The sequence below is a fragment of the Solanum verrucosum genome, unplaced genomic scaffold (genome assembly GCF_900185275.1).
Source record: "Solanum verrucosum unplaced genomic scaffold, falcon-dt-bn FXZP01000284.1, whole genome shotgun sequence".
Classification (NCBI taxonomy): domain Eukaryota; kingdom Viridiplantae; phylum Streptophyta; class Magnoliopsida; order Solanales; family Solanaceae; genus Solanum; species Solanum verrucosum.
In genome coordinates, this window is record NW_026019936.1 from 1,585,804 (window position 1) to 1,602,452 (window position 16,649).

Here is a 16,649-nt window from a genome sequence, read left to right on the forward strand (position 1 = left end):
TTTGCAAGATTACCGAGGAAGTGAAAGAGAGCCTCAGAATACCAAATAACTATTTAATTATAGGCATTCATCTCTGCGCAATGTGATTGAACGGATTTTTTTGAGCTTGAAAAAATAGATTTAGAATACTGAAGCAAGGCATGAACCATTATGATATTGATACACAAGTGAAAGTTGTCATAGCTTGTGTAGTGTTACATAATTATTTGCGAAAGTACCAAATTAGTGATGAAATATTCATGGTTTATGAACATAAAGATATAGTTGTGGAGGATATTGACCAACAAATGGCTCAAAGTAACAATGTTGGTTCGTCTTCTCGGTCACATATCGAGAAATGCAAGTTCAACGTGAGGAAATTGTCCGTACTATGTGGGAGGATTATATTAAAGACTAGTATACTACAACTTATATTCAATTTTTTTTTATTAAATTAAAGTTAGATGAAACAATTACTTAAGTGGAGAACAAATAACTTTGCAATTTATTATGCGATTTTATAATTTTTTATTTATTTGATAAGATTGAATAAACAATTTGGGCTATTTTAATAGTTTTACAACTTATGGAATTTTTATGTATATGAGAAAATATACAACACAAAAATTTCATATCGTATGTCCAAACAAACCTTCAATTTCATCTCATGATTCCATATCATGATACCATATTATGATACCATATCGCATGGCCAAACGGGCCCTAAATATACAAATTAAGACTTTTTATTATATTTTACTTATACGAAGTAATGCATACAATATGTTAATATGTAATATAATACAATGTATAAAAAATATTTATTTTTAGGGAAAAAGGACAAATATATCCCGAACTATCGTAAATGATATACAAATACCCTCCGTCATACTTGTGGGACATTAGTGCCCTTACCGTCCAAAACTATAGCACATATGCCCTTCACTCTAATGGAAGACTATATAGGGACACGTGACATAATCTTGTCCGTCCATCTAATATTTAATAAATATCTAATCGATGGATAGGATTGTGACACGTGTATGTCTGTTATTATAAAGGGTATATATGCTCTAGTTTTTTTATGGCAGGGACACCAATGTCCCAAAAATATAGCAGAGGGTATCTGCATATAGTTTGGGATATATTTGTCTTTTTTCCCTTATTTTTACAAGTTTTGATAAAATTGTAATATAATTTTAATTCAAGTAAAATGTTTAGAGACAAGCCTTTTTAAAAAAGAAAAGTTATAAGAATTTTAAATTTATTTGATTTGTTATTCGAAGTCTGGAGTTCACATTGGAAGCTTCAACTATATTCAAAGAATGAATTACAGGGTCGTTCAAGTCAAATATCGAACCTAAAACTTTGGATTAAGAATGAAATAATTTCATCCGTGCATTACAAATTTACAACCCATTTGGGTTCCATTATCACTATTAAAAAAGGGTAAATCACATAAATATGCTATATTAAAAAAATATTTACCATCTATAGCAATATAATTTTTCTAACTAAATATAATAATTTTTTGAAATTAAAAAATTGTACAATCTATATTCGCTTTGCCTCTTTCTCTGCCCTTTTTTTTCTCTTCTTCCTCTGCTTCTTTTTATTTTTCTTCTTCGTCTCTTTTTGTGTCATTCTATATCTTCCTCCTCTTTTTCTTATTTTTATTCTTCTTCTTTTTTCAAATTTTCATCTAAAAAACTCCTCTAATCAGTTTTTACCCATAATTTGCAATTTTCACCAAAAAATATGAGATAAAAGGAACAAAAAAACCGAAAATTTGTACAGAATTAAGTTTTCAAGCAGAAATTTCAAATATCTAAAATTAAAACAGCAAAAGTTCACCATTGATGGTTATTATAAAGCTTCAAATTTTGAATTCATTATTTGAATTTTATGAATTTGTGATTAGTTTCCATTCATATTTAATTCAACTTTAATATGTGTGTAATACTTTTTAATTCAAGTTTAATTCATTTGGCAGTTTATTATGTTTCTTCATTTCTTACGATTAAATTACTTGTCTAATTAATTATTGATACAAGTTTTATTTAGTCTACGAATCATTGACTGCTCTTTCGTTTGTATTAGATATGTTTCATAATTGTATTAAAATTGTATTAAAATCATGAACAATACATTTAAAATACATATTGCGAATTTCACTCCCCTTTTAATGATATCAACTAAAATAATTTAGGTGACACACTTATAATACATTTATAATACATATTGCAAACATCACTCATGTTCTTAGTGACACAAACCAAAAATAATTTACAAGACACATAAAATACTTGTTTTATTCATGAATAATACAAGTTTAATTCAATCTATAGATTATTGTCTTGTCTTTCGTTACTTACACTTTTCATTCATTCTTAATTCTCTCTTCTAATTCAATTTTAATTTTGTATAATACATTTTTAATGCAAATTTAATTGTATAATACTTTGATCAGCCAAGGATTGGAGAGATCGAAAAAGAGCTCATAAAAAAGTTTGTAGAGAGAAAGAAAGGAAGAAAGAGTGCGAGAAAGAGAAAAAAAGAGCGAGAGAAACACAATTTAATAAAATACATTGTATTGTTATATATTGCTATAAATGGTAATAATTAAAGAGTAGATTTAAAATAAGTAATTATTTTTTAAAAGGGATCCACTCAAGTTATTAACCCATTAAAAAAATAATTAAAAATATAATCCTGAAGTTATTGGTTCATACCCGACCCGCTACCCGTCAGCCCGTAACAGTTGCGAGGGAAATTGAAAATCTTCAAATCCCCCAAATCCCTTCTTTCCATTTTCATTTTCCCTCTTCACCATTCCTCTCCCCCCAAAACCCCCACCGGAGATATCACTCCGCCGTGTCTCAGCCTCTACTGGTGCCGTCGATTCACCCTTAATACTATCGAGGGCAATAGATGATTCGAACATTTAGGTTTCTAGGTTTTTGAACAATTTTTTTTGGTTGTATTTGCAAAGTTGAAGTGGAAGAAGATGGCTGCGAAGGTTGCTGCTGCGGGTATGGTACATCAATCAAATGCACTAAATTTTGGTGGTGGTGGTAGTTCTAAGGTCACTACCACCACATTGAAACGAAAAACTCCATCGGAGTTGCGGGTGAGTATCTTTTTTTCCGTGATTTAACTTTAAATTTTCAGTTTTTTAAATGAAAGTAGATCTTTTTTTATGGGTGTGAGGTATAATGTCATTGCTTTCTGGGTGGAGAGAGCATTTGTAATCAGGTCTTTTTGCATAATAACATAACTAAAAAAAGGTAGCCTTGTGCACAAAGCATCACATGTTTTCACGCAGGGTATGTCGAAAGGCTGCAACCCAATAGGTGTGAGGTAGACAATCTAGCCTAATGCAAGTAGTAGTGACGTCTTCCCACGGTTCGAACCTGTGATCTATATAGGTCTCATGGAGACAACTCTATTGTTGCTCTAAGGGTGCCCTTATCATATGCTCATACTAGCATAATAATGTGGTAAGAGAAGTGTTTTAGTGACTTGACTTGGATTCTTGGAAGTGAATATGAATGATTGTAGGAAGTTAAATTGTCCATCTATTGTACATTTTGCTTTAGTGGTTTATTTGTATGAGTAGAATTCCCTGGGGAAGTCTGTTTAAGCAATTGAAAGAATGATAAAGACTATGTAACTACCTAAGACACATAAATTTCTTTTTTACTTTTTAGTTTGGAAGAGAACTTTACAAAGCAATTGAAATTAAATATGTTTGTTAATTTTCAAGATAAAATTTGGCAATAAAAATATCTTTGTCAAATTTTTTTAATTAGACCTAATCTCTCACTATGAACATCTTTGTCTTTGACAATAATGAATATGATAGGGAGAACAATTGAAGAAAAAGAATATTGTGGAGCTTGTGGATGAATCAATAGTCTCAAATGGTGGCCCAATGAGGTAATTTTTGTTCCCAGATGTCTTATTATTTGTTTGAGTGCAACTCATGAAGTTCATCCACTTGTTTGAAAGCAGTGGTCTTTTCCCAGGGCCCAAGAGATGTGATGTATCAAAAAACCCAAGATATGTTGATACTCGTGTGGACGAGCTATTTCCTGCCAGAAAAAGTAGCATCAGGCTTAAGTTGGTTTCAAGAAAAGAAAATGGCAAGGTCGGTTTACTTCACTCTTTGTCAAAGTGTATATTTTTGGGGAATCTATGTAATTCACCAAATGCTATAGCTGATACTCATTCCGTTCCAATTTATATGACATAGTTGGTTTTGGTACAAAGTTCAAAAAAGAAATAAAGACTTTTGAAACCCATGGTCTTAAACATTCCATAACATTTGTGCAGCAAAACTTTTGAAACTTGTGATCTTAAACATGACATACATTTGCATTACTGTAAAAACTTCTCGTTAACAGTAATTGGGAAGTATAAAGTTAGTTGTTTCCAAATATAGAAATATGTCATTTTTTTCGGAATTGACTAATAAAGAAAAAGCGTCACATAAACTTGAATAAAGGGAGTAGTTCTTTTGCGTGTTTCCTCCACTAAGAACTCATTATATATCTACATAAGTTTCACGTATTTTTATTTTTCTTGCTGGCAGGAAAATGTTCAAGCAGAGAATAGTGGTAATACTAAAAATTGTTCTGTTCCTTCAGCTTTCCCTGCTAAGAATCAACAGCGATCAAAATGGTAAATACACAGAATTGTATTCAATCTTTGTAGAATGTAATGGCTATTCTATCTTCTTGCTGCTGATTTAATGATTTTTTTTGTATATTGTCATCAAAAGCCCAAAATTCTCTCTTGCTTCAACTGTAACTGGAAAAGATCATGCTACCGAAACTTGTAGCACAAGCGAAAGGTGCAGTGAGAATACTTTCCGCAGTGTCACTGAGCTGTCACTGGGTAGTGTAGATGTACATGGCTTGTCTACTGTTGATATGGTAATTACTATTGCCTGCATTTATCCTCTTCGATCTTTCTGTATACTTTGAATTTTGATAAAGCTAAGAATTAACCTTTTATCTTTTATTGGTAGGATAAAGCCTTAAGAGGACTGGCAACTCATGAGCATCTAGGTGCTGCTGCTAAAATTGTTGAATCCTCTGAAACTGATGGTGGTATTAGGTCAAAAAATTTCTGCTCAGAATTCCATGTCCCATGCAAGATGACCCCATTGGATTTGACGATGAAAACTAACATACGGGTTGTATCCTCATCTTCCATCAATTGGTGAGTAATGAGTTAATTTATTTTGTTATTTAATGAGCCATTTTGATATCGATTCATGCCTTCATTTAATTGTTGGAAAAACTGTTCATGTGCATTTCTTTGTGTTAACTCGTAAAAAGAAACTGTGCATCCCAGGAAGTTTATTTACCACCAAATAACACAAGATAGTTAAATACTCACACTATCTGGACCTGGAGTGACAGAGCTTGTTTATGATGTTGGTCTTAGTTTATAATGAAGTGTCTGATATATACAACTTTTTTCACGAGAGTTTGTAGTTGACTCGTATCACACACTTCAGTAAAATTTGATGGCATGTAATTAAACTAAACCATGTCTGGAATAACCAAATAAGAAGTGAGAGATGTACATATCGTTTGACCATGCCATGAAATGTGCTCCAACATAAAAAGGCTAGTGTTGCTGCTTGTCTAAATGTGTCCATTTATAAAAGTACTGAAAAGAATTCTGAATGTGGCTGACATGTTTTGGGCCCTTGTCCAAGGTGTGTTTTTTGTTAGACTCATATGCAATATTGACACATTTTTGTATGTTTCTTATGTAACAGTATCAAAGACTAACATCTGAGTTACCTTTATTTTTTCTTCTGCGTATTATCTATACTTGTTAATTGTTATGCAGTACTTTTCTTCTCTTCTTACTTTGGATTGTGTGCCTCGATGTTGTTTTGTGAAGGTTAATTAAGTCTTGTATGATCCTTTAGGTTTCATAGGTTGATCAATTGTGGCGCCAACAATGTGGTGGCGAGGTCCTCAGTTAATTGTTTCACGAAACTAAAGATGACCTGTTTATCTGAAGTGACTTCTGTTTCCCAAGCGACTAATCCAATGTCATTGCATTCCTGGATGTATCCTCAGTCTCCTCTACCGCCTTCAGTTATATCAGCTTTAACCTTGTCTGTTTCAGCGGGAGGTATTACTGGATTCTTCTGTTGTCCTACCTTTGTTTAATGTCTTCGCTCCTGACCGTGTAATCTGTCTTTTAATTCTAGGGCAACTGGACTTTTTAAGTGAAAGGCAGCTAGCATGGCAGGATTCATTTCGAAGTTTATATTACATGCTTCGGAAGAATGTTTGCAGCATCTTCTATGGTAATAATCATTTTAATAACCACCTTCAATGTTTCATTATAACTGACATGCAGTTCTTATTTTCTTCACATTTCATGTGACTTCACACTTATGAAATACTCCCTCTATTCCATATTAACTGATTTGTGAGGCAATGCACAATTATTAAGAAAAACATTCAAGGTCATAATTTAAACCATACTTTCCACTATTGTCCTTTGTAAAACCATAAATATAGCTTTGTAAGTGGCACCCCCACAGGCCTTAATAGAGCCGCCCCTGTTGCTTGTAAAGACAGAGAAACTATTCAAAGTGATTCCAGCAGATTTTACTTCAGAGGGAAGCAATGTTTCTACTACCTACTCTTCTGTCCTTTTTCTTCATGTGCATTTTCCATTTTACGTGTTAATAACTGTTATTTAACTTTATTGGTTTTCCGGGAGAAGGTGGGAGTGGCATCTGTGGTGGACAAGCTGAGGGAAGCGAGACTGAGATGGTTTGGACATGTGAAGAGACGGTGCGAAGACGCCCCAGTGAGGAGGTGTGAGGGGCTGGTCGTAGAGGGTACGCGGAGGGGTAGAGGTAGGCCTAAGAAGTATTGGGGAGAGGTGATTAGACAGGACTTGGCTCAGCTTCACATTACCGAAGACATGACTCTAGATAGGAAGGAGTGGAGGTCGCGTATTAAGGTTGAAGGTTAGTAGGGCTAGCGTGCTGTCCTTTCTCGCGAGGGTATGGGTTGCTAGCGTGTGTAGTGGTCGTAGCCTTTCACTTGCAGTTCTTGTCTGTGGTACCTATAGCCTTTTGTTGTTTACGGCGTTTCACTTCTCTTATTGTTCTTTTGAGGCTACCGTCTCCTCTGTTGATTATTTACTATCTTTCTTATTGGATGGTATGTTTTATGCACTGTTTTCCTCGCCTTTAACTTGGTTTTGGTGTACTTGAGCTGAGGGTCTTTCGGAAACAGCCTCTCTACCTCCACGAGGTAGTGGCAAGGTCTGCGTACACTCTACCCTCCCCAGACCCCACATAGTGGGATTACACTGGGTATGTTGTTGTTGTTGTTGGTACTTGTGATGTTAGTTAACTTTCTTGGCTTGTACATAACTTGCCTTTAAGAGCTCTATTCTTAGTCAATTTTAGAACACATACTAAAGTTTGTATTGGCTATGTCCTTTGAAGAACTCCTGAATGGTGGCATTAATGACAGTCCACTCCAATGATTCTATTTATTTTCCCCGACTACCCTACTTTGTTCCCAAAAATCCCACGAAGGCAACTCTTGAATTAGATTGGATTTCCTTTGATGAGGTGATGCATAATCTAGCATAAATGAGTAAACCATCCTATTTTAATCCTCTACTGTAATTACTTTGTAAAACTGAACAAAGATGCATTTGTTTGTGGATACAACTTCATGATAGCTCAAGGGTTTTTCACCTTGTTCCATTTTATATGATACTTTTTCCTTATTAGTTTGTTTGACAAAGAATGACTCATTTATATATTTGGAAAACTTTAAACTTCTCATTTTGCTCTGAATAGCATGTTCTCGTAGCCATTGAAATGTCATGGTATGTTTAAGGCAACAAGTTCTAAGGGTACTTTTCGTATTTTTTTCTTTACTAAATTATTTGCATAGTTTAACACCGATATAAGCTGAAATGTGGGGAGTACCTTTTTTCTGTCACATTACATTGATCTGAATTTTATGTATTCATGTTCTCTCTGTTCTAAACTTTGCAGTTTGCACTGCTCAGTTTGTGATCATGTTCACCAGTTCTTATTCAGAGGAGAACAAACATGTTTGTAATGCATATATATCTCAGTCAACCCGGGGTTTGAGGTCATTACTCAAAGAACATGTAAGATGCTGAATATATGACACTTCTTATTTTGCTTATTTCTTCAAGGAATTCTTCAAGCATTATCATGTATCATCCTGCTCGTTTGTGGCCTATTTGGTGTCAATTTTTACAGTGTTGTTGTATTGAATATGGGTATTGAGAAAATAATGTAGTGAATAAAAAAATTGCTCTCTAACAACTTAAGCTTTTAGATGAGATGGTTACACACTTTAACATGGTACTGGAGCAGGAAGAAGTCTTTGGACCGAGTCTCACTGTCTTTCAATTGCTGAAAAGAATTTCCACATGTTTGGACCACAAAAAAGAATCACATTTGTACATGAGGGGTGTGTTGAGAATATAATTAAGTAAATAAAAAGTTTGTTCTCTCCAACCACTTAAGCTTTTGTCTCCAACCACTTGAGCTTTTAGATGAGATGGTCACACTCACACCTTTCAACAATGGGAATGGTGATCTGCAAACTTGATGCAATCTTATACAATTCTTTTATTTATGATTATAAAAGTTGCTCTTGGAGCAGCTTGGGCATGTTCTAATGTCATTAAAGTGTCATTTATTCATTAGGTCTTAACCTCTGCAATTTAAGTTCCCGATAACTAGAATTTTATAATGATGCAGTGATATGCAAGCAATGCTAGTTTGCATTTGAATAACATCTTAAATTTCCAGAGGAATAACATCACACCGATTTAGAAATTTTGTACGTGCTCCAGTGAGAAGTTCTATATATGTCTATAAAGAATAGGAGCCCAAAGGAAATGTAATAAAGGACAATAGAGTCTCAGGGCTTTAAGTGAGAAGCAAATGCATGGTGTATAAGTTTGCATCATGTTACCTCTATATGTTGAAAGTGTGTCAAATATGTATGTATATTCAGCACTTTAGCATCACTAATTGAGTGAGACTAGAAAGTGCATCATGTAACCTCTATCTGTTATTCTGTTGTGATGATGAATTTGGTCATTATCCTTCCTATGCAGCAAGCAACTGGCTTCTCAGTTTGAGACTATTCCTCACTAGTTGTGAAGCTTAAAAGGAAAAAAACATTCAACTATCCAAACACAAGTTTGACTTCTACAAACTATTTTCTAACTTTAATTTCGAATAATCATTTTTCCAACTTCAATTTCAAACAATTTTCCCCAACTTTATTTGTTCAACTCAATGGTTGTGGAAAGCCAAACAGTCCATCTGTTTCTTGTATTCACTCCACTCATCAGTTCTTTCTAGCTCATTAAGATTCAGCACCAATTTTAGGCACTTGTAATACTAGACTATTGGAAACAGCCTATCTACCCCAAGATAGGGGTAAGGTTTGTGTGCACCCTACCCTCCCCAGACCCCACGGTGTGGGATTACAGTGGGTATGTTGTTGTAATACTGTACTGATATACTGTGGTCTGTGCTGGAACATCATCGTCATGCTTTCACAATAAAATAAAGGGAAAAACACATTTCCTATCTTCTGACTCTGAATGTGTTTTTATTTGATACATAATTTGTTAAGCTAATTATGTAATGAAATCTTTTGTGGATGGTAGGATGTTTCTTATTCTATGCCGCTTTGCCACTCGAAGTTGGAGGAGCTTAATACAGAAGAACTGGTTGAGCTTTCAGAGATTGAGAAACAAAATCTGGGCCAGGTAAAATGTTAGGTTGTTGATACTCACCTGGATAAATAAATCCAGCAATGAAATTTGCCTGCAAAGCTTTGGTATTATTGATGTCAGATTCTTGGACTGACTCGTTCATTCCAAGTTTTAGGAAAGGGAGAATTGTCCAATGCTTTGAGTATCTCTTGTAATGTCTTATTTTCCTTTGCCTTGATGAACTTAACTTTCTCGATGTGGAAATCTTGGAATAATTATAGTGATGAATTGTGCTTCAAGATAACTCTACTGCTTGCTAGAATAACTCTCATGGTGTATCCAGTGGTTGATTATTTAGTCTCCCCTTTTACCTTGATTTTCTGATATTGTTGAAGTATGTTAACTGCTTCCTTTAAAAGCTTAACTATCATAGACGAGATACTTTTATTTACTTATTTTGTTCACAGTATTACCCACCCCACATAATTTTGTGATTTTTTTTCTTGGGCCTAGCACATGGAAATATTTCACTAGTAGGTGATGGTGAGGCCAAACTAAGGACCTTTGCTTGCTTAATATGTTGAAGTGCGTGAATAACCTGATTTAAAAACTTAAGCTGTAATAAGGACCTTCATTTGTATATTGGTTTATAATATTATATTTTCTAACTGGCGAATATAATGTTTTATGCAGACTAGGCGTCGGAGTGCTATGTCCGATGTGGATAATAGGCCAGATTCCTTGCTGGCATTCACTGGAAATAAGAATGTTCATTCTTTATATGACTTTCTGTTGAACTATCGGTAAACTCGTAATTGATGACGGATGTTTAGTCGACTTCATTCTATCATATGATGCCACAGTTTTGATAGTTGCTTATGATCTTTCACTACACTAAATAGCATTTTTCAAAATTTTCAGATATTTCTTAACTTCTCTAACTGGTGTGGATGTCCCTGAGTTGTATTCACCTATCCCATTTGAGAATGCTGCACTCACTGCTCCTGAGGTTTGTTTAAGACTTTTGCATAATCTTGTATCTTCATTTATCTTGTCTGATAGGTTGGCTTGGGCCATACTTTAGGGTCGTTTATATGGAGATAAGATCATACATGATTTTAAGATGGTTACAGTATGATTAGTAAGACAATATGTATGTGGATTTAATTGGGTATACATTTGCAATTGTCCTTTTGCCTTATTGTGATAAAGTCCTTATGTGTAGACTCAATATAACACTGTTTCTTGTTTGCCCTTCAATGGAAATGATTATTACTTATTACATTAAAAAGATATTTCTCAATATGTTAGTCTTGATCTCGTTATTGCATTATAAATGTCTTATCTTGTATAATCTCTCAAAATATTATGTCTTAAGCTGGTTTAGTTTTACAAGTGTGTTAACCGGAATGCAAATTTTTGCAGGTCAGATGCAAGGAGGTCAGGAGAATTGATCAGGCAGCTTTTCAAGGAATGGAGTCAAATGTGACTTGTGTGCCTAATCAACAACCATCTTCTGGGATGTGCTATAGTGTTGAAATTAAGGGTCGATACCTTGCCCCATGGGTAACCTCTGCTATATGTGATGCTTTCAGCTCTAACAGCACAAGTTTTGAGGCTAGGTATACTGTCTAAAAACATTATTTACCTGAATTATCTTTCATTTTCACAAGAACATAGTTTTGCATGTAGTGTATTAAAGCATCTTTTAGTGGTTGGAAGGGGATGTCCCTTGGTGTTGCTGATGGACATTCAGGAAGTGATATTTTGGTTACAAAAAATCCTCTCACAGAACATTAAAGCTTTAAATTTTCAATGTCAAAATCCAATCGGGAGAAATCCTGCAGTATTATGAAAAAAACTAGTTTGGAAATGAGTTTACTGTAGTGTCCAAATGATTAAGCCATCTACTTTTTGTATCTATATTCTGTTCAGAAGTTTTAATCTATCATACTAATGTGGTTTCATTTTAGTATTTATATTCTATTCTATTTGTTTACTTATGGATTTCCCTTTTTTACCTCTAAATTTTATGTCTTTGCAGTTTCATCAGTGAGCCAGCCTCAGTTAACTTGAATGCTAGTCTCGGCATTACTGGGAAATATTCTGATCCTGAAGTTTCAGCAACTGAAGCCTTGGACAAGGATAACCTTTGTTTCGGTATCCAGAATACCAAATTTTGTTCCCAGATAAATTCAGGTTTCTTAAAGGGGTTGAAGTACAATGGTGGTTCTTATACTGCTTTTCTTTCACCTGTTTGACACCCCGTGTGCAACATATTCTGGGTAAATTATAAACTGGCATCTGTTTTTGCTGCAATACATCTTTACCGTTGTAAAATTGTTCATTGTTCGTGTTTCAACGAACCTTATGTCAAATTCCTGTTGTAAAATTGTTCAGTAATCGTACGAGCATTATAGCTGCTTCAATAGCTAATACTGTGCATAATTTGCAAAATGTTGATGATCAATACTTTTGATTCTGGTGAATGGGGTTTTGCTCTACTGAAATACATTGCACTTGATGGAGCTTATTATGCTGTCATATCTTGCAGATTTTGCTTTAAGTTCATCTCTTCCTTTCTCATTTTCATTTCATTGACCTCTAACTCTCGTTTGGTATGTGGGATGAGATAGCAATACATGATATAAAATGTGTGATCATTCTGTCCTACGTTTGGTTGGTGGGATAAGGGATAACAATCACAGGGAATGTACTAAAATAATGGGATAACTAATCTCATGAAATATTCTTGTCTATCCCATCCTACATACCAAATGAGCCCTTAGGGGTTGGATTTATAATTTGAGATTACATTTATTCTGAGTTTGGTTATATATCAAAATCATGACATTGTCTACCCCATATTGGATGTGAGATTATAAATCACAAGATCAAAATTTCAAGATAAGACTAAATAATGCCTAAGAAGCTCAACAACCTTTAAATTTTTTTTTTTTTTAATTGTTTTGCTCATCTAGTTGATTGAGGGATAAATGAGTACAAAAGTAAAGTGTTTCATCATTAATCATAGAATTTACTAGTTTTGCATGTATCCCTTTGGTATGGAATACTTTAGGGTTCTTCTAAAACAGTCTTTCTATTCCCATGAGGTACTCGTAATGTTTGCGTATACCCTATTTTCTTCAAATCCATTTAGTGGGATTTCAGTAGATATGTTGTTGTAAGGTCAAGGGTGAATTTAGATTTAGTCAAGTCCAAGAATAGATACGTAACTTCGGGTGGAAAAAAAAAGAGGAGAGAAGCTCACCCTTTGACCTTTGTGATTGTCTCTTTTAAATTTCTTATAAGCTAAAGTTAATAAGAATGTAGCAAAATAATGGAACATAAATATAATCACCAAGCCGGTTAATGAACTTAATTAAATTAATCTTTGTTTAGTAAAAAGAAAACAAAACAAAAAGGCTAAATTGGTGATGGAAACAAAGTCATAGGAATCCAAATTATTATTAGATGAAACAAGTAAAACAAGACAAATTTGTTAAAAGCAATATAACTAGGAAAGTCGAGCCAAATATTTTGAACTAAGCTTTATTGAGAATAATTACTATAAAAATAAGGAATAATCAATGAAGAATCTTTGCAACTTCTGGTGGAGTAGTTCATGACTCAGTTATTTTTTATTCGATATTCGATACTTATATTATAATCTGATTGAATTCAAAAATATATCAGAAAGTCCTGTATTAAGAATAAGAGCTCTTACACGACTCAAATTTTTACCATAACACTTGGTGATCATTTCTTTCCTTTCATCTGTTTTATCAATGACGGAACTAAGAGGGTTCGAAAAATAAAATATAGTGTCTCTACTGAATCAATTTTTAATCTTATATTTAGGGGAATCAAAATTTAGATATATACATTAAAGTTTTTAAAAAATAATTGTATACACAATGTAATATTTTATCAACAGAGTTTGGGTGAACACTCTTCTATATCCGTCTTCTCTTCATTCTTAATTAGAGGGGAAGTTGAAGCGCTAGATATGGGGAAAAATGTTGTTCGGGAGCACTTTTCTCCTTAAATGAGCCTTACGTATCACAAATCCATATTAATCAAACTTTCAATACCGACACTGAACATCGAGTCGAAAGCGGAAAAAATAGTAGTGAAGTGCACGTGACTAATGAAAGCATGTCACGTGCACACATGTTAGAGACCCAAAGCATTGAAGGTCGTGTATCATTTTCTGCCAGAAAGCAGAACACAAAAAATGCCTTGATGATTAGACAAACCTTCTGGTGAGTCCACGTGGCAGTTATTTGTGGTATACAATAATAATTTTTTTTATTTTTTTAGAGTTAATGCTTTTTTTATTTTTATATGTCTTGATAGTGAAAGTAGTAGAGTATTTATTATTGATATGTTCTTTCATTCTTAATCAGAGATATTTATTTTGAGTATGATTAGAGTTTTCGGATTTTAGCTTTGGAAATAAAGTGACCATTGAAAGGGATAGATTTACACTTTTTGAGCGCGAATCTCAGCATAAAATCACGAAGTCGGTCCGAAAAATGGGTAAGACTCGTTATTTTTCATTTTCTAATGATCATAATCAGAGCCAACGAGTAGATCGAGCTGAGATAGGCGGAATTTTGAACCCTTAATATTTCTGAATTATAAAAGTGACATATAAAAGTTCTTCAAAAGAAATGGTTTTAGGTATGTTTTGAATTCTGAAAATTGGAAGGAGATTAAATATATGTTTTAATGATTATTAATGTTTTCACATGAATGAATGATTAGAAAATCATGTTTAAATAAAAAAAACCATAGGCAAATAATGCACTCTGCAGACCAAAATTAGTAGGCAGATCATGATCATTAGCTATAATTTTATAGGTTTTCATGAACTTTTTTTTTTGGCTAATTCTATATTCTCTTTGCTTTTAGGAAGTTCAAGACTTTTTGTCTTTTATAAAAATCATCTAGTATCTGAAATCTACGAGCTCGACTATATATAATTCAACTTCATATTGTATAAGTTTCATTCATAAGGGGTGCATAATTCTATCATTTTTCTATTCTTAACTCGAATTTGCAATCTCGTAAAAAGATTGTGTTTATCTCATCACATGTTCAAATATTTATTTATTTATATATTTATTATTATTATTATTATTATATTTTCAATTTATCTTGTATTTATTGATCCTTTAATTTTCTCCTTTCTAAAAAAGTCTAGGATCCTAAGACTCAAAATTTGCTTTTAGGATTTAGATTGACAAGTTCTATCATAAAATTAGGGTCAAAAGTATGATTTATTTTTTTCTTTCTAAAAGCAAAAGTGTTTGCTTTATTTTGAATCTCTAGAAGTAAAAAAAAAAAAGTTTGCTTTTTTTTCCATTTTGAATCTTTAGAAGTAAAAAAGTGTATTTTCTTTTCATATAGAAAAAGTTTACTGCAAAGTGATAATCCTTTTTTGCTTAAGTCATTGTCAAACATGCAAAATAATAAGTAGTAACAAATATACACATGCACATTAATTGAACCTTATTCCATAGTGTACTATTATGTCATGATTATTACTTTTGGAGCAAGGATAAAATTATTATTTTTTGTATAATTTATAAGTCACGAATTTAAATGGTGCAATCGATTTGCTAATTCTCGTACATTGTGTACATGCGAAAAATACTCCATACCTAAAAGTTAATTAACCTTTTTAATATTATGTTGTATTTCCTTCACACAACATTAATCAGTCTTATATACATCACATCAGCTCGATCAATGATTAAAGGCATTTAAAACAAGGAATTAATTTATATAAATTCAAATTTATGGTTGAAAATTTGTAATTTTGTAGAGTTGGAGGTCCAAAATAGATAGTCATGTAAATATAAGTGTCCATTTAGATACTAAGGCAAAGTTTATAGTCCTTGTTAACGATGAAAAAGTATTTATTAGTTCACCACAATCCTCATTAACATAGTCAATTTGTTGATAAAAAATATTGAGATAAAAGAGTAAGATCCAAACTTTATAGCATGTGGAGGTTGACAAACTCACAACTTTTAGGGGGGTGGAGTGGTTGATTTAAAAAGTTTTATTTCAATAAAGTACAAATATTCTATCCAAAAAAAGTAGTTATGGGATACTAAAGGACTTGAATATAAAATATTCCAAAATTTCCTACCTGGAATTCCATTTGGTTTATATTATATTTAAATAAAATTTAAATTAAAGTATCATTGACCCTTTAAGTTTAATCAATTAAATATACATTTTTATATACTTTATTATTTCATTGCACCACTTGCGACTTAATTTAACATAAACGCTTCTTCATTTTCATGACTCAAACTCAGATGTTTGGTTGAAGATCCAAAAATTAAGTCCATATCACCGAACCCTATGAAGGTTCCAGATATGGTGGTTAATGATCGCGTGACTATTGACAAATATTATCTATATTATAAAATATTATCATAAAAAGTTTTATATAGATAATATTTCACATTCAATTATAGCCGAGGATCGTTGTTTTCTCTATGAAATTCATAAAAATAAATTTATGAACAAGTCAAATTCCAACGGAACATTCATAACAAATTAGCGATTTTCTCACCGCAAATATGTTAATCGAATATAAAGAAAAGATTTATATTCTAATGTGGAAATAATAATTATTTATCTACACGATGTATAACGTAAGTGATAAATTCACTATGTGTGTTTTCTATATAATATTTATTTCTTAATTGTACGTAATTAATGACATAATTTTATTTTAATTTGCTGCTTAACTTTATTATATATGTATGATTTAATGTATTTATCAAACAAAAAACAATTATTATATTGTATCTTTAAGATTTAACAAAAGTACCTTTCTATTTCCCTTTAATTACTTTTCGATTTTAATTTTC

The 16,649-nt window shown here is 32.7% G+C and overlaps 1 protein-coding gene across 1 annotated transcript; it reads left to right on the forward strand.

The window, feature by feature from the left end:
* The first annotated feature begins 2,834 nt into the window (after positions 1–2,834).
* LOC125837812 (uncharacterized) lies at positions 2,835–12,189 on the forward strand. Its single transcript, XM_049516885.1, has 14 exons — positions 2,835–3,109; positions 3,845–3,918; positions 3,994–4,129; positions 4,574–4,662; positions 4,763–4,916; positions 5,012–5,205; positions 5,930–6,138; positions 6,218–6,316; positions 8,042–8,160; positions 9,706–9,807; positions 10,447–10,556; positions 10,675–10,762; positions 11,179–11,375; positions 11,798–12,189. Exons 1-14 carry the CDS (start codon positions 2,987–2,989, stop codon positions 12,012–12,014), a joined length of 1,911 nt encoding a protein of 636 aa, XP_049372842.1. The 5' UTR covers positions 2,835–2,986; the 3' UTR covers positions 12,015–12,189.
* The last annotated feature ends 4,460 nt before the right edge of the window (positions 12,190–16,649 follow it).